At 41.4% G+C, this 27,854-nt stretch overlaps 1 protein-coding gene across 1 annotated transcript; it reads left to right on the top strand.

Moving 5' to 3' along the window:
- Positions 1 to 27,854, top strand: LOC102799757 (sprouty-related, EVH1 domain-containing protein 2-like). The gene is made up of 6 exons (XM_087850053.1): positions 1 to 593; positions 16,500 to 16,692; positions 16,799 to 16,967; positions 18,188 to 18,252; positions 23,798 to 23,947; positions 24,056 to 27,854. The coding sequence occupies exons 1-6, from the start codon at positions 568 to 570 to the stop codon at positions 24,839 to 24,841; spliced, it is 1,389 nt and encodes a 462-aa protein (XP_087706179.1). The 5' UTR covers positions 1 to 567; the 3' UTR covers positions 24,842 to 27,854.

Below are 27,854 nucleotides of genomic sequence, written 5' to 3'. Positions count from 1 at the left end.
TCGTTGGAGCTTCTCGGCCGCCTGCAATCCAACATGGAGTAGAGAGAGATGGGGCTCTAGCGGGGCCACCCCTCGGTAACAGCAGCGACGACGCGCTTTTTACGCACAACTGGAACCGGAGTCGTCGGTGAAAACATGCGCCTTAGGACTTAAAAACGGAGTGTGTGCCCTGTGCGCCCGTGTGTGTGTGAGAGAGAGAGTGCGTGCGAGTGTGAGTGAGTGAGTGTGTGTGTTTGGGCAGGGAGGGGGGTGTAATAGAAGACCGGAGCTGGATTAAGCTACAAAATTGTCCGTTCATGCTAGGTGATGGTGTGTTAAAGTTATAGTAAAGCGGGCATTCGCGATCCAGAAGAAAGAGGGTGGCTCCGGGGGTAAAAGAGGAAAATCTTAGGGGTAAAGAAGACGGAGGCGCAGCCAGTCGAAGGCAAGCAAAGAGCCGACACTCGCACAAAGGCGCAGGGGGGATTTATGCGGAATTGGAGACAGAATCGGAGGAGCCACGGTGAAAGAATGACAAGCGAAAAGTATGCAACCGCCGTGGTACATTACCTGAGGTGAAACGAGAAAATGATAGAAGAAACACATCCAAACGAGTAAGTACTGGGACTCAAAAGATTTCTCTATATGTTTACCGCTCTCTCTTTTCTGTCTTTTCCCCCTTGCTTCCCTCCGTGACTACAAGTTAGAGGTGATTGGAGCAACTTGATGGAATGTGCATTCTGTGCAGATCAGTTCATGGTGTATGCTTTTTATTAATATTATTCTTTTTATTATTATTGTTATTATTACGCTCAATTGGTTGGATTTGCTGTTTGATGCTGCTGTGAAGTAATGCATTGACAGTGCTGTCGAAGAGGGTTTTTAGGGCCCCCACCTCGGTGTAGACTCCAGGCTTGGGAAGGCAAGAGAGAAAGGAGAGGGGAGTGGGAGGAGGAGGAGGGGAATAAGCGTGGGTGGGTCGGAAACATTTTCTGAAAGGATCTGAAGCGAGAGAGCAGGCCCCTGTTGCAGCGTAACTTAGAAACTCCAGCACGCCCAGAAGTTACACCTTTTATAAATACACGCGCGGCGACGAGCTCGCGAATCTTTTGTTTGTGCGTAGCTCGGAAGAAACAAACAAGCAAAAAAAAAACCAACTGAGCGGCGATTGCAGGGGCATTTTCGCTTTGTTTTTAGTCCCATCTGTGTGTTTGTCTCTAACCGAAGGGGAAGTCTCACAGGATGTGAGATATCCGATATGCCTCATCCGCCATCTCTTTCTCAATCGCCCTCATTTGCATAGCCTACCACGCTCCATTCATAAAAAATAGCGATCGTAAACGTCGACTCAGCCTTAAAAAAAGAAAAAGAAAGAAGAGAGACTGGTCCGTTTTTCCTAAACTGAAAACTGGCGAAGTTGTGTTTGACGTGCACACGCTAGGATCGTGCTTTTTCTTCTGCGAACTATAGCTTCTACAAAGCTGTTCACTGCCTAGGCCCACAGATACGTTCGTGTGCGAACCGATGGGCCTGTACTCAAGCGGTTAACGCTTAGAATTTGCTTAACAGCAGATTAATATGCATTGTACTACCTTTACACTGTGTAGGCTGCAGAGCGCCAAAACAAATATAGATTATATAGCCTGTTCCTTTTTTTCAATCCTGCAGCCTTGTCAGGAAAAAAAACATATGTACAGACATACGAGCAGGCCTGCCAAACCATTTAATTTACTGGCTCCTGTTTGCATTTTTACAGCTCTGTTAGCCTAGCAGTATCGTCAGCGTCTGTCTCTGTCAGTCTACACGGGGCTGTGCTCGATGGGAATGCCTGCCTTGCAAATCTGTTGAGGGGGGTGGAAGGGCGAAGGGCACCGGAGGGGATGTTTGCGCTGCGGTGGCGTGACGCCGGCTCATTCATAAAAGCCTTCTAACCTTCAGCGCGTCCCCATTCATGCCTGCCGGCCGTACTCTGCTCTACGAAGCCAGCGTCTGTGTGTCTGTTCCCGGTCCCAGGGTTTGAAAGAAGCAGGGACTGCGACCAAGCCTTTGTCTCTGCTTGTCATATGTTGCCAGACATACATTTGGGGTGGTGGTGGGGTGTTAGATGCAACCAAGAAATCAAACCACGCTTTGCTGTCTTGCCTGTCTTCTGAAACTCTGCATTTCCTGTATTAACATCTCTGCTAACTGTATCTTTATGGCCTTGTTCTGAGTCATGTGTTTCTGATAAACAGCGTTCTCATGGTGTGATGGGAAAAAGCACTCAAAAGAACCGTGGCTGATTGACTATCAATTGGCAAAAGAGGCCTTTTTATGTTTTTATGATTCATTATTTTACACTAAAACGGGCAAAAAGATCAGTTAAAGTTCTTGCAGCCATTAAAACCGGCCTATATAAGTCTTCTAAATGCAATAACAGTACATTTTTTTAGTGGCAAAGACTTTACAAAAGTGAAAATAGATGCCACCACATGGCAAAAAAACTACTCAGGATCGGTTAGGGGAACAATCAAAAAGCCACAGTATTGCACAATAAACATCAGGTGGTTTTAATGTATAAACCTTTGGCTGCCAGATTTTAATTTAACTTTTGGTTTTATTTTATTTTTTCTTTTGGACTGAATTAGACTGTCTGGAAATGTCTGACAGCTGCAGATTTGCCATGGCAGTCCATATGTTTGTATCTAAAAAGGAATATAGTCAAATAAAATCACCAGTAACAGGCCAAGTTTTTTTTAATCCACATCTTTCTCTAATTGGTTTTTTTGTTGCAGTAATAACTTTATTCTGCATGGTACAAAATCTCCTTTTTTGTATTGTTTGTTAATGTGAACCACTCGGCTATGTGGCCTCATAAAGGTTTTTATTGTCCAGTTACTGGAAGGAAGTGATCGGCTGTTGTTATCTGCAACTTTGCGTGTTGTGGCTTTCTTATCAGAAATTACACCTTTTGTGGGATTACAGGTGTGTCAGGAAGTAAGACACACCTTTTTATGTCATGTTGTGCAGCAGTGTCACTGCTGCTTTTACAGCTTCAGTTTTATTGTGCGTCTTTAGCTTGTCTTTGTTGATCCATGCTATGGACATGGTCACATGCCCATGTGTCAGCCTACTATCAGCAGGCATTGTGTTTAGTAGCGCACACACATAGTTTTTGAGAGGATCTTTTGTTGACTGCATACCTTAAACTATAATGCCACTATCCTCTTTGGAGGATGTCCCTCTTTTGCACCGTCCTTCTGGGGACATTTATTACCTTTTATAGAAGTAGAAGCTCTCCCGTGCACCGAGAGTCACAACACGAGCCGAGGACGTATTGATCTAATGTGAGCTGCTGCAGGGTCAGCATGTGCACAGTCAGTATTAGACAGGAGATGTCCAGTGACATTCAGAGAAGGTCAACGTAGCATCGAAATATAATCCCTGAATAAAAGCACTCATCAATTGACCAACCCAGGCGTTAGCAGGCCTGCACGTTCCCCCAGCAGGATTGTTCTGTTCCTCGCACATAATGCTTTTCTCCATTAGCAGCATTCGACATAACAGAGTATAATTAACCTGACAGGAGTTTTAGGGCAAAGCTCATCGCCAAAAACAGAGTAGAGCTAAGGTTAAGATAAACCATAAGAGGTGTCCCCACTAGCACGTTTCATTAGTGCATGAACCGTAATTAGTCATGTTGGAGCTGCGCTTTTGTAACAAGTGCACGTTATGTTAAAGAAATACTGCTTACACTGTTACGAAACCTATTTTGTTGGCTGTACATGTTACCTCAGCTGGCCTTGTCTCTTGTTTTGTAAGTCAATAAACGAGAACACTCAGCTAGTTAGTGCAAGCTTTTTAAGAAAGCTCTAGCTTTAAAGTCTTGCTGTAAAGTTCAACATTTTAACACCTCGATTGACTCGCATTTCTAGTTAGTTTGCCCCGTGGCCTTTCAGGGAACTACAGGGCTGTTTTGGCATGTTTATTTGGGCTGTTTGTTTGTTTTTTTATGGAAGTTGAAATGTAATGTATTTATTGAGGCCTTTGTCTTTTGTGTGTAAATTGACTATGGGTTTCTCTAAAGATGCTATATGATTGTTATTATTCATGGAAAGTTGTTTCTGCCACTAAAAAAAAAGTTAAAAAAAAATAAGTTGAAATTTTGAGTTGAGTATTTTCCAAATTTCAAGTGATTTCTGCTGTAAGTTGACATTTTGAGACACATAACTGAAAATTTTGACTTTTTATTTCTTTTTTTTAGTGTTGGAAACAGACTTTCATATTTTTACCCTCAGAGGTTGCCAATGAATTCTAACATGGCGAACATAGTGAAAGGGTATATTTTACACAAATTAGGATCTTTTTGTAACTTCAACCATAAAATGCTCCTAGTTCAGACTTAACTATAATGTGTTTGTGCCATTCACCCTACCTGCCACCTATTATGAACTTTTTCTGCTCTTTTAAGTGGAAAAGCTCCTGTATGGCGCTTCAGGAATGTTTGCAAGGGTTGTTTCACACTGTATCCGTCATTTACCAGTAAGATCACAAAACATCAAAAAGTTCTCCGAATGTGTTGCAGGATTTATTGCAGCGAGGACAAAACTCAAACAGGAGACTTTGCCTCCATGTGTTGGGAATCACTTTGCATTGCCTTGCAAGGCTCTGTTTGTTTGTTTCTTTCATTTGGAAATTTTTCTGTTGGTATTTTAGCATGCTTGGACGCATTCTACTGTCAAACTTGCATTGTAGATGGCTAACTGGTCTTTCATGTATACAGTGTTTTCATATACTGTAACAAGAGTACATAAATATAACAAAACAGTCTGGGAAGCATGTAAAGACCGATCAACTCAGTGGTGGGAAAGAAACTCAGATGGGCTTGATTAGCAGCTTCTCTTTTATGCTATGTTAGAACAGCAGAAACACGATAATATCCTGAAATAAGAAATACTCTTTGTATTAACCAACCTGCAAGACAGATGCAGTACTTTGAGTATCATTGCTAGTACAGCGGCAGTTTATTTAGGTTCATATCTGGGTAAATATCAAGTCCACATATGTGGATACACATAATTAACATAATAACTTCCTTTACAGACCTTTTGCATTTCTTCTTTCAGTCTGTACTCCCTCTGCACGCACACACATATGCACACATCATGTGGAACAGATCCCTTTTCACAGTGTTTCCTGTGTTTTACAGAGCAGCTCATCACTGGTTGCTATCCGGAGCCTTTATATAATGGCCCGAGCTGTTTATATCGAGAGACTAAACAATGGAGCCGGATTGTTTGTCTGTTTTTTTTACTAATCTCTGCTCATCAGCTGACTAGATGACCAAGATTATAATAGCTCAAGTTTTCATTCACTCCACTCTGTGTTTTTCGCTTGTCACACCACATGTAGAACAATCCATTGGGCTGGTTACTGATAACACTTCTTCTCAGTGTGTGAACCCTGTGAACTTCCATTTCGTCAATAACCACTTTACGTTCGTGCTTAGTTTGGTTTGCTATTTCATTACCCTAATAATTTACTTAAATCAACACAAACAGTGCAGTTTGCATGCATGCAGTCTGTTATTTTGTAGATAAATAAAACTGTACTGTGGGTTTTCTGATATCCTGGCTGATTATTAATCTCAAACCTGTTGGCATTTATAATTTAGCTTTTCATCTACCAGTGCCATATTTTCTTCTTGTGTGATGGCTAAAATAATACAAGTGTGTTAGATAAAATGAGAGTGTACTTTAAATACTTTTTTACACTTACTGATAACACGACCTAAGACTTTATTTTGCAAGTTTAAAGGGAACCTACTCTACTTTTCCTTAATGTTGCCCATGCAAATTAATCATACTCAGTTTTTCAAACAATGAGATCATCGTATGTGCAAGCAATTGTGAAACTCTAGGTTTCAGGCAGTTTTTTCTGCCCTTGGCTACGTATTATGTCAAGTTAGTCATATGAGGCTGTGAGCACAAGAGCGCCACCCACTCACTCTTGAAATCTTTTGTTTGCGAGCAGCACCCAGTTAAAATCAAGTTGGCTAAAACAGGTAGTTTCAATAGATGGACTGAGGGGCTGTGCCAAAGCCCGGTATACGATAAATGAAGCGAAGCCTGGGAGCTAGTTCAGACAGGAAACTTGAGCTGTACTGCCTCATGCACGCAGCTCGAGTGTGCATGAGGCAGTGCAACCCACCTCTCTCTCCTTACATCATGCACCAAACACAACTACCCCAATGTGGTGGTCTATTTGAGTTGAAGTATTTCCCACTTCTCCTGCAGACATGTCGGTGCATTTCTGCCTGCTTTTTCAACCCCTCCACCACCCCAGCATCCACCTGTGGGATCCAGGGGGATGTTTACTCATCGCTCACTAATTTCCGTGTGTGTCATATCTGCAGGGAATGAGAAGCCTGGAGCCCAAGTTCAGACTTTGTTATTCTGCTGCATTAAACCATTTCAAACATGAGTTTTCTGACTGATTAAGGATTGTATTGAAGTGTTACTCTAGTAGTAGAGTTACAATCAAATAAAAAGATTTAATTCAAAATCCGAACAATAGATCCTATTATTCACGTCATGTACAAAACAATCTCTTGTTTATTCACCTTTGCTGACCTTAGCTGAGCAAACTGGTTTTTAATTGTGAAATAAGTTCCACCACACTTTGTGAGATATTTCACATAGTTTCAAACCAGATGTTTCAGGATAAAATGAAAAGTATTCCTACACCCATGAAAAAGAGAAATGCTAAGGTTGGTTAATCCCAAACAGCATCTTGAAAGATTTCAGTCGCTCATGTGTAGCGGTAAAAATAAGTATATTTAAACAAAGCCTAAAGAGAACAGATGTCCTGCTGTTTATTATGCAAATAACTTTCCCTTTCTTTAATGCCCTGGAGTAGCAACACGGGGAGACCAATCACAAGATAAACCATTGACATCTGACAGTTTAGATGTGAGCATCTACCTGATTAAAAGACCAAGGTTGGCACAGATGTAGATTACAGATGTAAAGACGATTAAAATTTCCCCCTCCTTTCACCGATCACTTAACGGGTGGCCAAAGTTGTCAGGTTTTAACAGAACCTAAGCGGATATCTGGTAAAGAGTCTTAAGTTGGTTTAGTCGCCTTTAAGAGGTTTAGAGGTTTAGAATCAGCTTTATTTCAGTAAAGTTCATGTTTAGATGGAGGTGCTGCTGCAGAGTCGCACCGATGGCTCTCTCTTGGTGTCCAAACACAATGCTGGAAACACTGAATAGCTCAGCGCTCATGTTCTAACTGGTCATTTGGAAATGGGATGTTTTCCTTTAACACTTCTCTGAATATTGTTGACCTCTCTGATGTCAGTTGACCCCTTCGCACTCATTCACACTGGCAGCTCAAGTCTTGTGCTGCCCAAACATGTGACCGTTCCATATAACAACAGCTGATTGACAGAAAGCTGATCAAACTTCCCCCGAGGAGCCTCCGGTGTCAATAATTGTGAATGAACTCTCTTCACCCAAGCCCCCAACCCCCCACTCTATTGCCCTCTGAATGAAAGCCAGAACAGGAAAGAACAACATTGTAAGATAATTCTCCATACTGTTGAGCTTCATAAATCTATTTTCATATTGTTTTTACGCAGTGTGCTTTATAGCGTGCCTCTAATTAATGTACACGCTACTCGCCAATTGTAGCGAGCTGCCTTGTAAGACACGAGGAGTTGTCTTACCAATGATTTTGATAGCAGCACACATTTTTGCCCACACATTTGATCAGTTTCTTCTCTCTATCAAAATACACACCACTCCACAGAAGCTGTTTGTCACACATCCTGGTTAGATTATTAAAACATGAAATAATTAATATGTTAAACATAACGAGGCTCTATATGCTCAACCTAGCATATAGCCGATAAGCAATGAACTTACTAGTTGTACGATGAAGGGGATATTCACATTTATTTTCCTCCAGTTATTCCATTCAATTAATATTGTGTCATCTTTAGCAATTTTTGCGGTAATGAGTTCATCCAGCTGTTATGTTGTGCTTATCTAAAACCAGGTTGCATCAGCAGCAGGTCAAGCAGGATTTTCTAGATGTCCCCCTGCCCAAAAACATTGTTTAGTTCCTCCTGGAGGATCTTGAGATCTTGAGATCTGCTTGTAGTTCGAGTCTGCTCCCAGGTGGGTAGGTCCAGTAAGCATAAGCTCTGAGCTCCTTACCCCGTCTGTAAGGCCCAGCATGTTGACTACTTGTATTTCCAACCTTCTCTTTCAGTCATTACTCAAATCTCAAGACTGTGGGTGTGTTCTGTCCTCACTACAACAGTCTGGTACAAAGCTCACATTACCGCTGACGCCCTGCCAATCTAACAGTCCACCTCATGCTCCACATATTACTTTTTTTTTTTGCTATAGCTTCATGTCAGCATTTCCAGGTCTAACTGCCACACACATGACGTCCATGCTTGCACCTTTGCACAGAAATTATCATGCATATGAAGACTAGCTACACTGATAGCCTGCAACCTTATCACAAAATGAGAGAAAGCAGACAGAGGGGCATTGATGTTTTCTGGTTAGATTTTTTTCTGCTTAGAACTTAGAGAGTCTACTTTTGTCTTTTTGTTTCATTGTGTGAATTTTTGTTGGTGAAAGAGTGCACAGTGGAAGTGAGGCTTGTGAGTTGAAGATAGGGGAGTTCAGGGTTGCCACCACAACCCTTGTGCCCTAAGCTCTACGTTCTTGTGAACCAGAACGGTTAGCTTAAATAATGCATCTAAATGACACAATGTTCACCTTTGTTCAGTTCAGTCATTTTTGCACATATAGGAAGAACTCATATGCAGTGCATATGTTATGACTTAATAACATTTTACTGATCTCTAAAGCTGATCTCTAACCACTCTTGCAACTTCATTTCTGGTCACTCTGAAGTAAACTAACACATATTCGCACATGTTTGGTCTGAACATGAGTGAAGGAACTCACAAGTTTCAAAGTTACAGTGATGTGAAACAAAAGTCCAAACATTTAAGAAATATTTAATCAGCTCTGCTCTACATGTGGCCTTACTCACAGCAGTTACTGAGGCGGAAGTGTGAAACACTGCAAGCATTCAGTACAATAAAGCAACCCTTATTCTGACAGACCTTTTTGTCACTTCCTGACACAGGGAGCATGTGTGTTGTGTTCAGATGTACATAGAGACGTGAGTGCGTGTATGTGTTCTGTTGATCAGGCAGAGGCGCGGCCGGCTATTCCTTATCAGAGGAAGTATAGCCACTGTTATCACACATGGTTGGGCTGCCCTCACTGGCCTTTTTTATCTGTCAAAGATGAGTTGGATTCCAGGCCTGATAACCAGTGCACTTCCGACCCCCTTTCACTGTTTTATTGCAATATTGTTACACACAGACGACGTCAAGTATTGTCGGGGTGTGGCTATCTGTGGAGCTTTAACAGTGTATAATCTAAACGAGTGTATTCAGTGTTTTTGTGGTTCAACAGCAAGTGTAAGCAAAATGGGGAATTAAAAGCAGTTGAGACATAAAGGCAAATAACAATGACAGTGCAATAAATAGTTTTCACTCAACAGGTGTGTACTCCACCCACATCACATTTCCTTATTATGATGACTCGCTTATAAGGTGTGGAGCAGACATAAAAATAAAAAGAACAGAATGATTACTGCAATGAACCACTTGAACCGGAGAGACTGTTCTTATAAGTTCATGTTACACTGAATTGTTTAGACCTTTAGAGTGGACATGGAGTTCTGGCTAATGCAACAAATGCGTGTTAATTTAAATGAAAAGAAGATGTTTCTGTAAGGATTCTGGTTTTCTGTTTGTGTGTTTACATCGTTTCTAAAGATTTGGCAGTAATATCTGAACCACGTGTACACAGTGTGGATAGGGAGACATTTGCATTTTAATATCTTTATATCTACACTACTAACTGTTACGGAGCTTTATGCCAGCTGATTGCTTTGGTTTCCAGTAGCAACTTGACACCTGTTTTAGTTGTCATCACAAAAAGAGGAGACCAAAAACGTAGCTAAACTGAAAGTGAATCTGAACGAGTCAGTTTTGTGTTTACAGCTTGCTTCACTTGCCTTCAAGTGGAAAAAGATGAGCTGATGTAAATTTAACAAGTACAGAATTTACAGTTAATAATGTACAATACACCAGTAGGAAGTCCCTTTTGAAGCAGAAAAATATGCAAGTAGTTGTGCCTTCTGATAGCAGCTTGGGTGAGGCCAAAACTGTCCTGTGGTCTAGTACAGTCAAAATGTTAAGTGTTAATTTCTTTATGAAAATATTAGGCGTAAAATCTTTACCTCCACGGTAAAGAGATGAGAGACCATGCTGCATGTTATCAGCACAGATTACAAATTCCAAGATATTGGTGTGGAGCTTGCATTAGGGTGCAGTGTGTTGGTAATGAGCACATCTGTGAGAGCACCATTCATGCTGAAAGTCGACTTTGCCCAGGAAGTCCATTAATGCCAAACTACATTCTGCACATCTAACAACAGCATGGCTCCATAGTTAGAGTGCAAAGTACTGGCCTGTCTGGACTCCAAATTTATAAGCCATTCAAAACATTTAGTGGATTTTATTATACACTTAAAAATGACAAAGACCCAAAACTCCTGAGCTTTTAACAGGCGAGAATGTTAGTTAAGTGTTCGTAAATCAGGGTTGTCAAACTCAAATACACAGTGGGCCAAAATTCAAAACTGGAACAAAGTCGTGGGCTAACATTAATATTTATTGGAAAAAAAAAATCTTCCTCCAGATATAAGAATGAATCTTTTCTTATGGACTCAAACAAGTTTTGCTGGAAAACTGAATATGGAACAAGCAAAGCTTAATACTAAACAATATATATATTAGCTGTATAATACCAGTAGGCCAGCTCTAATAGTAATTTGGTATGGCTTCGCGGGCCAAATGTAATTAGGCTGCGGGCCAAATTTGGCCCGCGGGCCAGAGTTTGACACCTATGTCGTAAATGAAGAGGTGATGTAACATTTTGGTAAAGAATTGGGAAACACAATCTTGTTTCTCTTCAGATTATATAAATCTCTAACATTTTACTAAAAACGATCTAAAAATCTTCACTTTTAACAATTTGATTATATTACATTAAATGTTTTATTTCTATTTTACACAACATCCCAGCTTTTTTGAAACAGAACTGTGCTCCAGCCTGGATTCTTTATTTCTATTAAGGATAATGGCTACCATGAGCTCAATGAACTTGTTGGTATGATTGCATGCCAAGCTGCTGAATCTGGCGCTGTGACGTATTGTCAGGCTGTACTGCAAAGCAAACAAAAGCAATTGGCTGGCAACTGCAGTGCTGTTTTTCTTAAGAAATGGAAGCCAGACACACCTTGAACCTTTGACCTGAAGTCTCATATTAAATTAGAAATGGATGTGATGCATGATTTCCTTATCAGCAGGTAGGTAAGCTCACCAAGTCTTTCTTCTAAACCAAGTCATTTTCTGATGCAACAAACTGTACCCTTATCCCGCCCAAAGAGACTTTGAAAAGTGTTTGCAGTCTCAACTTAAAGCTTGAGATCACAAACCCACCAAATATTAGACAATCATATGTTAGAATGGTCCATGTACAGTTAGAGATGCTGTGTACCGTATGTGAATTCCTCTTTAATTGGTGATTGTAAATAGTCTACAAACTATAATACTGTACAAAGTTCTCAAGAGTCACAGCCTCAGCCGTATTTTACAGATGTCTGTAGACACTCGCTGTTATTCCGCTCTCCTGGTAATTTGAACAAAAAAAGTTCACATTTGTTTTTTAAGGACACACGACGCACCATGTCCAGATATGTCATCCAAAAGGTTTTTCTGCACCACATTGTTGGTGCAAAAGTAACTTTATGCCTGTGTTATATTGGGCAATTTTCATAGATTCAGCTAAAAAAAACAAAAAACAGGAGCAAATAATGTATTTTTGTGCAGGCTGCTAGTAACAAAAAGCTTAAATGTACATTTTAAAACTTGGTGCCTTGCTAAGCTTTCTATATGTGTAGAAACTAAATTATTCAACATTCATTCCTAGAGTTAGGTGCTTGAATGATTAACAAAAGAATATTCCTTTGAAAATGGTCAGGTATGAGTGAATGTCCAAAGAAAGCCTTTGACTTTCAGGAAGCCTGGGGAACTACTGCTTAAGACCACTTTAAAAAATTACATGGAACTCAGGCTCCTAAAGAAATGAAGGATGGCACGAGACTTGTGCACGGTACTGTACCTTTTCTCAAAATGGGTGTTGCAATCCTTTTTCAGCATCAGTACCTTTTGCAACATTCGTGTGGACAGAATTAGATTCACAGTTCCCAAATGTATGTGTGCGTAAGAATGTGTGACCATTCCGAGTGTATTAAATTAGTGTGTAGCTGCCGGTTGTGGTTGTCTGTGTGTCCCCGCCACAGATTATAGGGCCTGTCGGCAGACGGGGCTCTAAACATGGGTCACAAGACAGCCCAAAATGTGACAAGTTCATCTCAGAGAGCTGATAGCTGGTATCGTGTGTCTTAAAGCACATGTGCTTATATAGCACAGAATTTAGTGTTATTTCTGTATGTGGGTGGCCTGGATGTGTGGTTCTGTATGGAAATATGTCATACATGTGTTTGAGTCATGTTGAACCACTGTGGTACTTTCATATAAAAGCAGAGCGGGGATTTTTTTTAAACATTTTTCAGTTTAAGAGCAGAAATTATGTCAATGAACCAAAATAGCTTAGTCGTTCCTAAACAGGGGTGCAAATGCTCCAGGGTTACTTCTGTAGTAGCCAGTGGTTAAATGGGTAAAAATGACCTCAAGTACCGGTGGTGAAAAAACCAGATATTATGATGTAATTATAAAATTAAGTGCACCTGAATAGGTTAGAAATATTAACTAAAAATAATGGGTAAGCAGTAGATACCTTGTACTCAGATAATTATAGATAAATGTTTAAAACATATAAGCAACTGAAAAGCAATTTAATTGGAAAAAAATACATACATATATATATTTTTGTTTCATGAGCAGTGGTTGTCAGGTGGTTCTGCTCTGCATCCTTAGTTGTTTCCCTTTTGCAGACACATTTGACACTACAAACATACCATAATCTGCTTGTTAACTGTATTGTATCGTCAACCATATAGATGTAAAACTATATTACCACCTGTCTGACCTTTGAAATTAATCTTGTCTTGTTTTTTATCCATGATTAATAGTAAGCTTCTTTTCTTAAATTAGTACACCACCATTTCTATTTTTAGATTTCATTTTTATTTCCTTTGTTGCTACTTAATTTTTCCACACGGTAAAGTAGAGCTCATATAATAATTTTTACCTACGCCTGTTGTGGCTCGACATAGCAGATGGAATAATATCTGCCTACAGAGTGCTATAGCTGGCTATTGCTATAGCCAGAAACAACACATGTGCATCTGTCTACTTTCTAACCACATACCTAATTAGTAGTGCAGCGGGGCTGGATCATATCCCAGCTGACAGAAAGAGGCCATACATACTGGACAGATCGCCAGTCCATCACAGGGCCAATAACAACACTAAATCTTTAATGCTTCACACTGAGTAATATTTCTTGCTAAGTAGATTTTGGGTAGTGTCTTTGAGTTTCTAATTCAAGTAACTTTAAATTTCTGAATGGAAACAAAAGCTCAGGAGTTGTGGGTGAATCTCTGGTTGCTTTTCTGTTTGTGCAGTTTGACTGCTGTCACCCAGTCAGTCTGTCATTCACTCAATTTTATGAATGTGGGTGGGAGCTGGTGAACCAGTTTTGCCACCTGTGTGTGTAGGTGTGTGTGTGTGCATTGAGTCCTTAGTACTGTTAGCTAATTATATAACAACGCTTGTCTCATTCACTCCCACTCATCCTCCCTCCCTCACTTCATCACTCTCTTTTTATGTTTGTCATTATCTCTTCATGCTTCTCCCCCACACGCGTACACAAACACACGTGTACGCACACGCAGCACAGCATCAATAGTTCATACATGGGTACATGCATGTGGATTGCAACCATGTCCATTGTGTACGCGTACGGTGGTGACTGTCATGCACATAAGAATACCGTGTATTTTACTATCAGCCTCCGGTGTATTGTCTCCGGTTTCAGTTTTTGTCATCTGCTTTGTACTTCTTATAGAATAAACTGTATTATCTGTCAGCTTGTATAACTTGTGGCTCCAATCCAATGTTGTCTCATCTAAATGGTGCAGACGACTCCATTTCCGATTTAGGCACAAAAAAAGACAGAACATGGATAACGTGGGACTTCTAACTAGGCTGCAGCCATTTTGTACGAGTAATTAGTAAATTGTTTTTTTTAATTCCCTTTTATTAACAAGAATTTTTTTTAAAAATTGCAGAAAATGCGATTTCGAGACTTATTTTATTACCACTAATTGCTGCAGTTCGCATGCAAGATGCTGACGTGTCTGCAAAAACTCGCCAACAGTACAATAAAAAAATAATCCTGTATTTTAAGTGAGCACACAATATATGTGCCTAGTGGATTTATCACTCAGGCAGTTGAGAGCAATTTTTCAGTATACACTATTTCTAAAATTTCCCTTTGTTAAAAAAGGAATTCAGTTTACAGTCATACTAACGCCCTGCCACATGTACATGGGTATTTTAGAAAACATGCAGTTTTTTTCTAAGCATTTTAGTCTTCTATGCATTTTAAGTCACTGAAAACTGAACGTTTGAAAAATTCCTTCCACAGTTAAGACTTTCCAGATGTCTCCAACGTCAGAAATGTGCACGTTCATTCCCTTTTTTCAGGTCAGACTGTGGGCTGCATTACTGTTTGTAGGCTTCTAAATACACAACATTTCTACAGGGTTAGGGTTCTATTACCACCTGTTGCTTTAGCATGCTTTTCACAGCACTTGGCATCATTTTCTTAGTATTCACACGTGTCCAGAAGTATTTCTCAAAAACAAAAGAGGAATATGTACATTTTATGAGTGGATCTAACCTTCACGGAAGAGGAAAGGCAATTTGTGAATGAACATCAAATAATGAACCTAAATTTTCTGTTGTTTGATGACTTGCAAAAACTTCACATCCACTCAAATCTCCCCACTGTTGTAGGCAATTTTATTTTAATTTATAGTGATGGTCGAGAAATAAAGTGATATGACATGTAATATGAAAATAGGGAAGTTCTTATTGTTTACAACCACTAAAGCGACAAGATAAGGGATGTTTTCACTAATAATCACAGGGTTACTCCAGGAAATATGGAGCAGAAGTGATGAGCTATATGATGAGGTTAGTGAGGAGATGATGGGCTGAAACAGCATTTTATTAAATACGTGGACTGTTTTATGTTAAAATGGCAGCAGTTTAACTTTTAAACAAGTTTTAAAACAACATAGCACCATATTAAATTTACATTAAACTTTGGGGTTGTTTGTGTGTGTGCATTCAACTGACTTGTCCTGGTACAACACCTCCTACTCGAGCACAGCGAGGACCAGGCAAAGTCGTGACTTGCAACGCCCTCAAACAGTCTGCCAGGGTGTGATTCCTGCTCTAGAATAAACTCTTAATGCACATTGTGAAAATTGACAATGCTTTTCTTAAGTTTCACAAGATGGGATAAGATGTTATTTTCTTATCCAAAGAGTTATTGTGTCGCGTGGAAAATATTACTGTTATTTTTCGGTTTGCAATCATGTGAATTTTGCTTTGACCTTGCGTTATCTCGTATTCATACATTTCTTTGGTTTTCCTGTGGAAGGAAATGGTTGTCATTCGACATGTTGCCACATTTCAAGCAAACCGGACTGCACTGCAGCAAAACCAGAATCTGATGAAGAGATTAGATAGATTTGTTTTAAATGTTTCAGTGTTAAATTTAGTCGTTTGTGTAGTTATCTGATTATTCGCAAAGTCTGCCTCCTTCAGAAGGGGCGAATTTTCTTTCCAACGGGTTTTTTGCTTTCAGTATGCGCTGTCCACCTGCATGGAAATGACATAAAACGCCTATAAATTTTACTGATGCTATTTTAGAAACAGTTACGCTTCACAATATATTAGCGTACACGCTAATTTGCTTAGCTCAGTTTGACTGTGGACAAACTAATTTTAGGCTTGTATTGTTAAATACAGAATAGTTTGCTGGCTTCGGCTTTGATATGATTAAGGTTCCTCTATGACTGCAGCTACAAAAAGTCTTTAAACAGCAGTGAAGGTTTTGAGGGGGTTTCCCAGTAACCTAAACCATTAAGTTGTGTAACTTTATAGCTGCGGAGAATTTTTTTTCTGCCTCAAAATTCTCCAAAATCACACTACTCACATAATGGATGGTGCTTTTATTTTAAAGCATGTTTTAAGTTTAATGAGCATAATTAAAAATGATTAGATCCTGAGCTTATCATCTATTGGAATCATCACTCTACTGTCTGGTTTAATATAAACACATTTACGTTGCAGTCATCTTTGTGCTAATGTCTTCTCTCTTCCTTTCTGTGCAGTGACAGCTACATCGTACGTGTAAAAGCGGTGGTGATGACGCGGGACGACTCGAGCGGTGGGTGGCTGAATCAGGATGGGGGAGCTCTGAGCAGGGTAGGAGTGTGCCGCCTGCTGCCGACAGAGTTGGCACCCGTGTTGGGCTCCACCAGCTCCCAGTTCTTCATCCGTGGTGAACGAATGCGGGACAAACAGGTAAAATACACACACACATACATACATGAATGTGAGCAACAACGTGTCTGTTAAAGATCAGAAATGGATCCATGTTGTAAATGGTTGGTGCGTGTCGTATCAACAGGTGATCCTGGACTGCCCGCTGAGGAAGGATCTAGTGTACACCATAGCGACGCCCACGTTTCACCATTGGAAGGTGGAAGACAGAAGGTGCGGCCTATCCTTCCAGAGTCCAGCTGATGCCAGAGCTTTCGACAGGGGAGTTCGAAAGGCAATTGATGACCTGGCTGAAGGTAAACTGTGCTGCAGGATAACTATTCAAATGTTTTGACAAGACAGAGAGAGACCTGTCCTAGCACCTATAAAGCTTCCAGAGCTAAAATATGCTCAGTCTCTAATTAAACACGCCCAAACCGAAGCTGAAAAGCTTTATTGTCAAGACAAAAACCTTACATTTTTTTAAACCTATCTGCAGTCTGTAATGGTTGATCTGAAAAATGAAGCCAGTTTTGAAGTGCCTTCTTTTCAATGGCTAGCAGGGTTGCAAAAAAAACTTTCCGTTTTATAGAAGTCTATGTGGAAATCGACGTCAGTAAACAGTCTCCTGTTGGGTTAATGGGCTCATTTGCTAGTTTCAAGTCTTACTGTATAAAACATGACATTTGTTTTATAGATGATGGTACCTATCTGGGAAAGATAAAGCAAGATATGCGTAGTGGGCATACGGTCTTTGTAGACTTCACTGCTTTCTGGAGGTCTGGTTTCAGAAACGCAAGACAGCAAATGCTCGTCTCAAGTCTTTACAACAAACCTTACTAGGTGATGGGTGGCTAAGTCCATCTTTTATATACAGTCTACTGCTGTGGTCAGACGTTTAGATACACTTATCATGTCTGCTTTTAAAGTCATTAAAGATGTATACTGTATGTATGCTAATCATTGGAAAAAGGACAGTTCAAAGAAATCATCAAAGCCGAGAATTACCGTCACATTCATGTATATAATTGGTGTATGTAACCTTCTGACCACAGCTGTACGTGTGCCCACCATAGTCCACTAAAGGCAGACTTCTTGTTTCAATCCCAGGCTCCTCCTGAACTTTAAAAGCTGCAGCAGCTTGCTTCTATTTCTGCAGGAATTCCACGTTCTAGTTATGACTAAACCATTGTTTGCGTCTTTCCGACTACATAAAGAAAAGGAAACCACACTACTTAATGAATAAGACACTCACTAGCTGGTTCAAGGTTTGAAGTTTTAAAGCATAACACAATCCACCGGTATAACCAGTTAGTCTTGGCAAGGACATGAATGAAGGTTGAGTATGTGGAGGAACGTGTACCTGAAAGTAAAGTTTGTTTTTTGTCAAGTTAAAAAATTTTTGGTAAGGGACAGGATGAGGAAGTCAGGAGCTATTTGATTGCCATGACGTTATCAAAGGACGTCAAAAGATTCTTTGCTGTATGTAAAAATGAAACAACCTGAAATAAAGTTTATTCCCTTCTCCTGTCTGTAGGCTCCACGACCTCCTCTACGGCACTCCAGAACGAGGGGGAGCTGGGTGACGATGACGTCTTTACTGTAAGCACTTTATTTTGCATTAATAACTATGATGGTCACAACGTTTGACTCACAGCAGGCGGCATTACTAAGTTTCAGTTTGTTGTGGACACAGTGGATTGAATGTGTGGTTGTATGCGATTTTGCAACAAAATGCGGCTAGCTTACCTAACATGGGCTTCAGGATCACACGGATAATATCATCTACACAATGTCAGGTCTTCACAGCACCATAATCGCTGGTCATACATAATAAAAGTCTCTGTGATGTCTGTATACAACTCTCAGCTTTAGTCTCCACCACAGAAAAGAAGACGCCAACACCTAGTGGCTCTAGTCACCGCTACAATTGAACCGCTAGATCCAAAAGATCATCAAAATTATTCATCCCAGTTCACAGCGTCATCCATGTCGAGCATTGTGCTCAGTAGGCTCTCTGCTGGCAAAGTACACATCAACTCTGAATGGAAAGATCCAAATCAAATGCTTAAGGCCTGATCTCTGGTAAAATGTTCATGCAAATCTCTTATCCGTTTGAGTCATCCTGCTAACACAAACAAACTAAACCGACACCCTGGCAGTGATAAAAATCATGCAGTAAAAGGCTCTAAATAAAAACAACTGGCCGTAGACTCAGCCAGCTGCTCTGTACTACAGATTAGACAGAGTTGGAGCTTTTCAGACATCAAACCACTGCGAAACCTTTTTAATGTTGTGTGTGAGAACTTCACTGCTCTGAAAATTAATCTCTCACTACCATCATGAGGTAAACAGAAGTAGTGTGCCTCAGTGGTCTGTGTGGTATTACTCAAAGGCAAAAGCCAGGTTTTTGTCAACACAGCATCATTTCTCACAATGTCATCTGGAAAGGAACACATTCCTGGATTACTTTGTACACACTGTGTTTACCTAACTATCAGTGCAACAAAACAGAAAATAATTGCTGCTGTGATAACTTTCTAGAGTTATAAAACGCTGTTGTGAACATTATAAGCTGTTGCACAGTGCTGTGCCGTTCATCAGGGGTTAAAACGCTGAAACTGGACTTCCTGGATCACATTTCATGTCTATCCAGTACTTTAAACAACACGCCTTTTCCAGCACAGCTACAAGCCTTGTTTTAATGCAGGTCGGATGTTAGTCTGAATGGCTTTTTAGGTGTAGACCTCCATGTGTGTTACCTTGACTGCACTAGTCTTATCTTAGAAGTTCCACTCTTCATAACTGGAGAAGGAGGCAGCAGAATTAGGATCTGGTGTGGAGCGCACACTGATCAAATTTATTTCATCCATCATTCAAAAATTAGGTCTGCTCAGGAGTTCACAGAGTATTTGCTGCGGGTCATCTATACCTGCCACAGTACAGGAAATGTATGCACACATATACACACACACCCTCCTGTAATCTGACACAAGGGCCAGCAGGCAGGGTCACAAGGTCACTTCCTGTGTCCCAAAAACTCCCACTCTCCTGGTGACCCCACCCCCCTCCCCCACCCGCGCCATCCCTCTCCCATTTGAAACAGAGAAACACTACCAAACTAGCAGTTAGCAGCTGTTTCCCAGCTTAGCGCAGGGCCGGTGATTTACGAGAGGAAGTGCCTCGTGGTTCATCTTTGACTCGAGCTGTCTGTACGGGCCAAGACTAATAGGCGCTGTGCTGGGAGCACACAGCCACCACAGAGATGCATACAAACACTTGAGGAGTGGGGGGGACTACAGCACTGTCGGAGGGCGGAGCAATCCCCTGAAATGGAGCAGCGGGTTTTCGCTAACAGAGAGGCTAAAAGTGCAACAAATCCACGGCAATTCATGGGTATTGTTCCATAAAATTGACCTTTTTTTTTCTCCACAAATGAAGACCCAGAAAGCCCACATCCATTTCAGTTAAATCCCCACTGACTTATAAAACAAAACAGTGTGATAGCCTCGATTTTTCCATTTCCCTTGTGGCCTAATATAAACTATTTTTTAGCACAAGGCTCACCCTGTTTGGTGCATGAGTCGTGCTAGCAACCAACAAAGCCTGCCTGAGGAAATATTATGCATTGCCTCATGTCTGCTTTTAAAACTTGTGCTGAAAAATGCCACAAGATTACAGCAAACAGCCAGCAGACCAACACATAGCATGCGACTGCATAAGAGGAAATACTGGGACACTGTCTGTATTTGTGATCTAAAAAACGTAGTGGAATTAAAAACAAAAATAGGCTACGTGTCGGGTCTGATTCTGAATCTTGTGCTTGTGCCAGATATTAAAAAAATAAAAGTTACGGGGAATATTTCCCCACAGATATTCAGAAAGTCAGTCGAGTGTTGTCAGGATCCAACTGGACTCATGAATGAAACCAGGGGGAAACAATTACTGCCTCGATATGTGTCTTCCCTGCCCATTATTAGGGTTTAGGGTTAGTTAAAAAGTTGCTCCTCTTCTAATGAAACGTTGCAAAGTGTCATGACTGTAAAATCACAGGTGGAACATGAGGGGTTTAGTGCTGCTTGTGTTCTTCTTCTGTGCTAATGACCTTTCCTAAAGTTAGCAGCGGCGGCGGTGGCAGTTAGTGAGGCAGGCGGTCGTAGACAGAGGGAAATGCTGGAGCAAATTTACAGCCTTTGGAGGGATGGGGGAGGATGGTTGGATGGGCTTGGGGGATAGGATGGACATACTTCCCTAAATGATTCCTCGTTCGCCAAACCTAAACTTAACCTAACCCTTCCTCTGTCCCTCCCTTCAGCACATCTCCCCTCTCTGTCTCTATTTTGGCTCATTCACAACAGGGGGAGTGAAAGCTATAGAAGCAATTCTGGGCTCATCCCAGGAGAGCGAGACAGGCCCGTTGAAGGATGAATCCTCCCGAGCTTTGAGTCGGGGCATGTTTTGTGTCAGAAAATAACTTGAAATGCCCTCTGTCCAGCCTTGGACCAGAATATATAGAGAGAGAGGATGTCCAGAAATACAAACTCTCCCCCTCAACTCCTCCCTTTGTCTCCCTGTCCTCTTGTGCAGTCTGAGCTTGCAGCTGAAAGTCTGGTCTGTGTTTTGAATTAGATGCAGCCATGGAGGCCAGAGTCAGACTGGTTTTCAACCATATCAACTCCTCCCCCAATAATGGCTTCGCCAGGGGGCGGAGCCCAAAGCTGAGGCAGCATGTTATGTTATTTTTGGCAGGCTGCTCTGAGGGCTTTGTAAGAAAGCTAAGGGGAAATTCTCAGCATGGCAGTATCCATGTGGGGAGTAGGATATAATGGGGATAGCTTCAGCAAGACAGACACACACACACAAATATCAGATCTGGGTCATATAGTTCTGCAGAATAGTTTGCGGCATTGGATTTAGGCTTATTGGAGTGCCAAATATTTATTTTTTTTGGTGGTGGCGGTGGGGGAAGAATAGTTTAGGAATAGTTTTAGAAATTCTAAATGATGTCAGTAGCTTCCAAATAAAAGTGGAATTTGCAAATCCTTAAAATCTCACATTTCATTTGAAAACAAACTATCAGGTGTTGGTACAGAAGTCCATTAACATATTTCCCAAAGTACAGGATGAGACATCTTTCCTGGATTACTTGCTGTAGTTGTGAAAGCATAATGTTTTCACATTCAGCTGCTCAGTTTTATAATGTCACAACATCACAGGTCCTGAGATCTGATAACAAGCTGATCAGGCTGTCCCCTCTTAGTCCGGAGGATATGGCGTCCAAATGAGCTAGTCCTACTCTGCATGCTCCAAAATCCCAGTATGTGCAAAATGTCTTTGCACAGGACTGTTTTAAATCACCTCCCTGATGTTACCTGAAGTGTTCCTGAGCCTGTGAAGTGATTTCCACTTCAGACCCAAAGATCACAGCCGATTATTTTTGGTCTTGACCTTGTTTCTTTCATTCAGAGATTTCTCTGATATTCGGTGTTAATGATGATGAAATGCATAACTTCTGTTATTGAGTGAGATGTGAACTTCTCTTTATCTTGCCTTCTAGAAGTTCATTCGCCAATCATGCCTTGATTGGCGTTTGTTCGTGTGGTTTCTTTTTGTGTTTGTTTTCTGTGATTTGTTTGTAAGCAATTCAGAGATTTTTAATATAGTGGATTGCACAATTAGCTGTATTATGTAAGGACAGCATGCTAACAGCTGGAGTGGTAAGCATAGAGTTTTACATGTTAGAAATATTATCATTAGCATGTTAGTGTAAGCATGTAAGCTCAAAGGCATGACCATTGCCTATACACATAATGTCGCCTCCAACGGTAGCAATTTTGGGTTCATTGCTTTGCTCAAGGACACTTTATTATATCTTCAAAATGACAAAAGTAGTTGCCATTAATAGAACATTCCTTGCATCTACAGCCACCCCTCTCTAAGGCAGATCTAGCTTTTTGTATATCTGTCCAGTAATAGTTGAAGAGAAGTTGGATAGTTGATAATTGAATCTAATTTGTGAAATAACATTTCTGGGAAAACATGTTGGAAATCTCACAGCTGTTGCAGATAGCTAAGAGAAGATGGTCAAGAAAAAGTAAGACATGCAAAAATCGTTCTTGCCATTGACTTCTTGTGACCAGTCTTCCCCAAAGCAAGACAAAATGCAGAGGATACATTTCAAGCGCAACTTCTCAAACAGAAACACCTGCACCCTTTGCCCCGCGGCTAAACACATCTACAATACATGCACTCATATTACAATGCTGATATGATTAGACAAAAGGAGTCCTTGCCTATCAGCTGGTGGCTAACAGAGGCTGACCCCCATTGTGCATGTCTGAAATCGGCAGCGGTCTGACTGTCTTGTGTCTGGCCAGTGTTTGAGTTGGACTGGAGCCCTGATAGACTTTAGCGGAAAGGAGACGGGATACTGTTCACATGTGCACACACACGCGTGGAGAGGTGGAAAAGGGAGAAGGAAAGGTGGAATGTGGAGAAAGTGCGATTGAGGAAAGGAGGACAGGTTGACTGGGGAGAAGGAGATGATGTGTAGAGGCGTAAAAGGTGAGCATGTGGATATGGTGTGTGTACAGTTTTTCTGCAGACTTTAAAAAACATTTTAAAGGATGCTTCTGTTTCCACTTTTTTGGATTCAGGAATATTTTGTATCAGTCACTTGATCTTACTTCATGAATGCTTAGGTTTCTTGTTTTCAGCCATTTAAAAAAAATGTTGATTTTAACTGATTCACTTTTACTTTTATTGTCAAATACCCAGTTCATATGAATATACAAGACAATATATTCATACTGAGTCAGATAAGAGTTTTTGCTGTGAAAATATGTTAAAAAAATAAATAAAATCAAAGTGGTTAATTCAATTGTGATTTTAGGTGTGATGGTTACTGCAGTGTTTTCATAAGTGATTCTTTGTGGCAGATGTTGTTAGTAAAAGCTGAACTCGCATGTAGCAGTCCAAAAGTGGATTGGAAAACAGAGCTCACACTTCCTGTTTTTCCAATCAGTGCTGCATGGAGGCTTCCTGTTTTTGTTTGTCCAATCAGGGTGTCCTCTCTCGCTATTTGTCTGACGTGTGCAATCAGAAATCAGCTTTTCAGCCTGCATCCTGTGTTTGTTTGTCACCTCAGAATACCACAGACAGCTCATCCAACTCCTCCCAGAAACTGGAGACCTCTCTGCAGCCGCTCGAGTCCTCGCCCCTTCCCCAGAGACACAAGTGCCCGCTGGGATTTCGCCACGATCCCTATCGGCTCTCAGACCACTACTACTTGGACCAGGTGAGACAAACACGGCTAAGCTGTATCCATACATATTTTATACATATATATTTTATGAGTGAATTACTGCCAGCGTTGTTTATGTGTTATACTCTCTCTGTTGTTTAGCCATTGTCTCGGATTCCCCGCCATGTCACCTTCGAGGACGAGGAAATCGTCCGCATCAACCCTCGGGAGCGCAGCTGGGAGCGGCCCGCCGAGCGTCATCGTGGACGCCACTCAGATCGCTCCTGGCTCACCGGCTACGAGGACTACCGCCACACAACAGTGCGTGACAAATTCATCAACATGGACGACCCTGAGCCCAATGTCCACTTTGACAAGACAGAGGCGCAGAAGCACGACTACACGTACCCGCTGGCACCGGCCCTGTCGCCCTCAGACTCCGATCCCTCCCTTGGACCCTTAAACAGCAAGGGCCAAAACGTCTCGTATCGCCAGCAGTTCCCGTCTGTGGTGTCCAGTCAGCCTCGCTCCCTACTCCCGAGCTCCTCTTCATCCACCAATGGTGGGAAGGGGCGGAAGGATGACAGAATGGAGCGTGCTCAGTGTGAGCACTGCGGTGAGGCCTTTTACCTCTCCAGCAACCGGAGAGGTAGGTGCCAGGATGCTCCAGACCCGGTGCGCACGTGCATCCGACGGGTCAGCTGCATGTGGCTGGCAGACACCATGCTCTACCACTGCATGTCTGACCCAGAGGGGGACTACTCAGACCCCTGCTCCTGTGACGGGGGCGAGGGTGGCGGGGGAGGCTGTCTGGGCACGCGCTGGTTAGCCCTGTTCGGTTTGTCTTTGGTGGCGCCCTGCCTCTGCCTCTACCCACCTCTCCACGCTTGCCACCGGGTAGGGCTTGCATGCGGCTGCTGCGGAGGTCGACACAAGGCCCTGAGCTGAGCGGCCGTGCTTGGAAACCTCAGAGGGACACGACTCAAACCTAAACCCAACGCAAGGACAGGGAAAGGGAAGGATGGGGAAACGAACAGAAGGGACAAGTGGTCATGGCTGCTTACTCTCTTGCCTTGTTTTCTCTGGGTTTCTCTACAAATTCCAGACACTGAAATAAGCCAAAAAAGAAAAAAACTGCTGGTGCATTTTCTGAACGGCCTGGGAAGATAAGCTCCCCCTTACGGCAGACAGTTCTCTCAGCTCTCCACGTGGCCATTCGCTCTGTTTCTAGTGAGAGAGCACTCTTTTTCAGGGGGCCTTTTTTTTTTTTTTTTTTTTTATAGCTGACCTATATGTCATGTATCACATATGCAGGTACTTTATATTGTTATATTTGTACACTGACTCGGCGTCAAAGAACTTGAATTGTTTCTTTGTCCTGTTTTTCATTCTCTCCTTTGATGTACGCGTGGCCATTTTGTTTATACTCTATTCCAATATCAGGCCCGCTCAGCTCAACTCCAGCAACACGAGACATCAAACACTACATCTCTTTGCGCATGTGTGTTAGTGTGTGCGCGCGCGTGTGTGTGCGTTGATGGTATATGTGCATGCTCGTGCGCCTAGGCCTTTTGTTGTCTGTACTGCAGCTTATAGTAAAGCTCGTGTATATAGTCTACATAGCTCTCCACCATCAACGTCTTCTTTGTTCACCGAGGCAAACGTGGTACTCATCTTAATCTTCGTCTAATATCCCAAAGATTCAAGCTTTCATCCTATTTATTTTTCTCTCTTAAATTGATCCACCATCAAAAGGGTGCTGGGCTATGATTCATTCACTGAATGAGACGGTGCCTCGAGTCACGCTAGCATCCGCCCCCTGCTCCTTCCAAACATTATTTCAAACAGTGCCTAAAATCGCCTGAACCGGGAACCCACTGAGTCTTATTCCAGTCAGATTTTGGCTCATTTTTACTTACAGTGCACTTGGAGTAGTGTGATTTTTTTTTTTTTTTTTTTGTCTTGTTCTTTGCAGAACCTTAGCCAGCGGTCCGTGTTACATCAAGGACTGAAAAATCAATCCGATACCGTTTAAATTGGTGCCCATATGCCTTAAAATGTGGAGTCTCACTCGTCTCTTTTAAGATGTCTGCTATAGCGAAAAGTGTGAGCTTGGTTATGGCTCAATCAAGCCTCACCACGTGCTCTTTGAAACTCCATTTAAGCTATTTTTGTAATAAAAAAAAAAAGAAACTCTTTTAAAAAAAAGAGCATGTAAACTATGGATTTTAGTTTGCCAGCGAAGTACAATCACCTCTCCCCCGCCTGTCATTTATGTGCAAAAACAAAGGCCAAAACTCGTACAACTCTATTGAAAACATCCAAAATCACTCCCCCCAAAAAAATGAATGAAGGTAAAACATTAATGCTGACTTTTTAAAACATGGGACTTGTGGGTTTTTTGGGTTTGTGTTTTTTCCACTATGTATGTCAGTTCAGCAATGTGACGAGTCTGATTTCTAAAATTGTAAAGAAAAGTTTGACATTTTAGGAAGCGCACACAGATAAGACGTGCAATAGCGTCGATGTCTGTGTGATAAATAAAAATGTAACCTAGATGCGGGATGTGGTTAGCTTAGCTTTGCGTAAACACTGGAAGCAGTAGAAATGGCCTGTCTTAGAAGGCACCAGAAACCATCCATCAGAGGGTCTAAGTTGAATCCATACAAGAAGTTTGAATGTAAAATCAGCAAGTTTTACAGATAGTTGTGTGTCAGACTCTTTCTTGGAGGCTCTGATGGTTCTAAAACATACATTTAAGCTGTTGTGCTTTAATTACAACTGGTTTCCAAAATGTCAAACTATTCCCTTAAGCGCAGAATGTGGTGTTTTAATCCAGAGATTAACTTGCCGAAACCACATGTGACACATGTATGTGCTGTTCTTCTCAGTCCTACAGCACTCGTTCCCCTCAATCCCAGATCTGTTGTATCATCCTAAGCACAAAGAGAGTAAAGTCAGATGCTTGAATATGGCATGACTACGTTTCAAAAAGAACAAAAAACGTTATAGTCAGTTCAGTTGTCGTGGTTTGTGATGCTGCAGCTGGCCCATCACGCCCTCACAATAAGAGCGCAACACTAAAAGTACAACCACTCCGGTGCTAGATGATTCATCTAAGCCTGGGTGATGGCAGCATTGAGGATCAGAACGCAAACACAATGAGATTTTTAAAAATAAAGAGACGCAGGACATCAGCAGGATCCCATCGGAAAAGATCAGGAGTCTGAAAAACGTGAAATTCTGGAAACAAACATCCATCCCTGATTGTTTTGCCAAGGAAATGTCACTTACTGTAGTCGAACTACAGAATGCCTGAGGATGTCCTTTTTCCTTCCCCAGTGGTATCTTTGTCATACATCCTGTCCTGTGTACCAGTTTGTATGTTGTGTGTGTGTGTGTGTTGGCGTATATTCCAGATCTGCTCATCCTTTTCTGCTCCTTGATCCAAAGCTACTGGGATCAGCTGAATATGCTATGACATATGGACACCTTCTGAGTAGATTCAGATGCTTTTGATGATCGATCAGGGACAGGGGCCAATCAGATTGGAAAGAGTGTGCGTACGTGTGTCAGCATGTCATCTTTTACCTCCATCTTGTTTGGTGTTCTCACATGCAGAGCCATTTACAAGTGCCTGAACGCATCCTCATTATCTCCTTGTGTATTTAAATTGAAAAATTTTAAGAAACGACTCCCTGTATTGAATTAGACCCATTTTTTTATGCTTAGTATTTTTACCTCTGTAAAAAAGAGCAAAAAATTATATTATATATATCAAGTGTATGTTGTACATTTTTATTTCTATTTTTTTTAAATAACTGTTTCTAACATGTACAATGGATGTAGTTCTTGCTTTTCAAGAAGGAACAGGAAGTACTTTGTAGATACTGAAGGGTGGCCAGGTTTGTGAGAAAAGTGAAATGTGTGTCTTACCTTCCGCCTCCAATAAAATGAGAGA

This window comes from Neolamprologus brichardi, chromosome 13 (assembly GCF_056152115.1).
Source record: "Neolamprologus brichardi isolate AB-2024 chromosome 13, ASM5615211v1, whole genome shotgun sequence".
Classification (NCBI taxonomy): Eukaryota; Metazoa; Chordata; class Actinopteri; order Cichliformes; family Cichlidae; genus Neolamprologus; species Neolamprologus brichardi.
The sequence above is the reverse complement of the archived record's forward strand: the minus strand, read 5'-3'. Positions and strand labels throughout refer to the sequence as shown.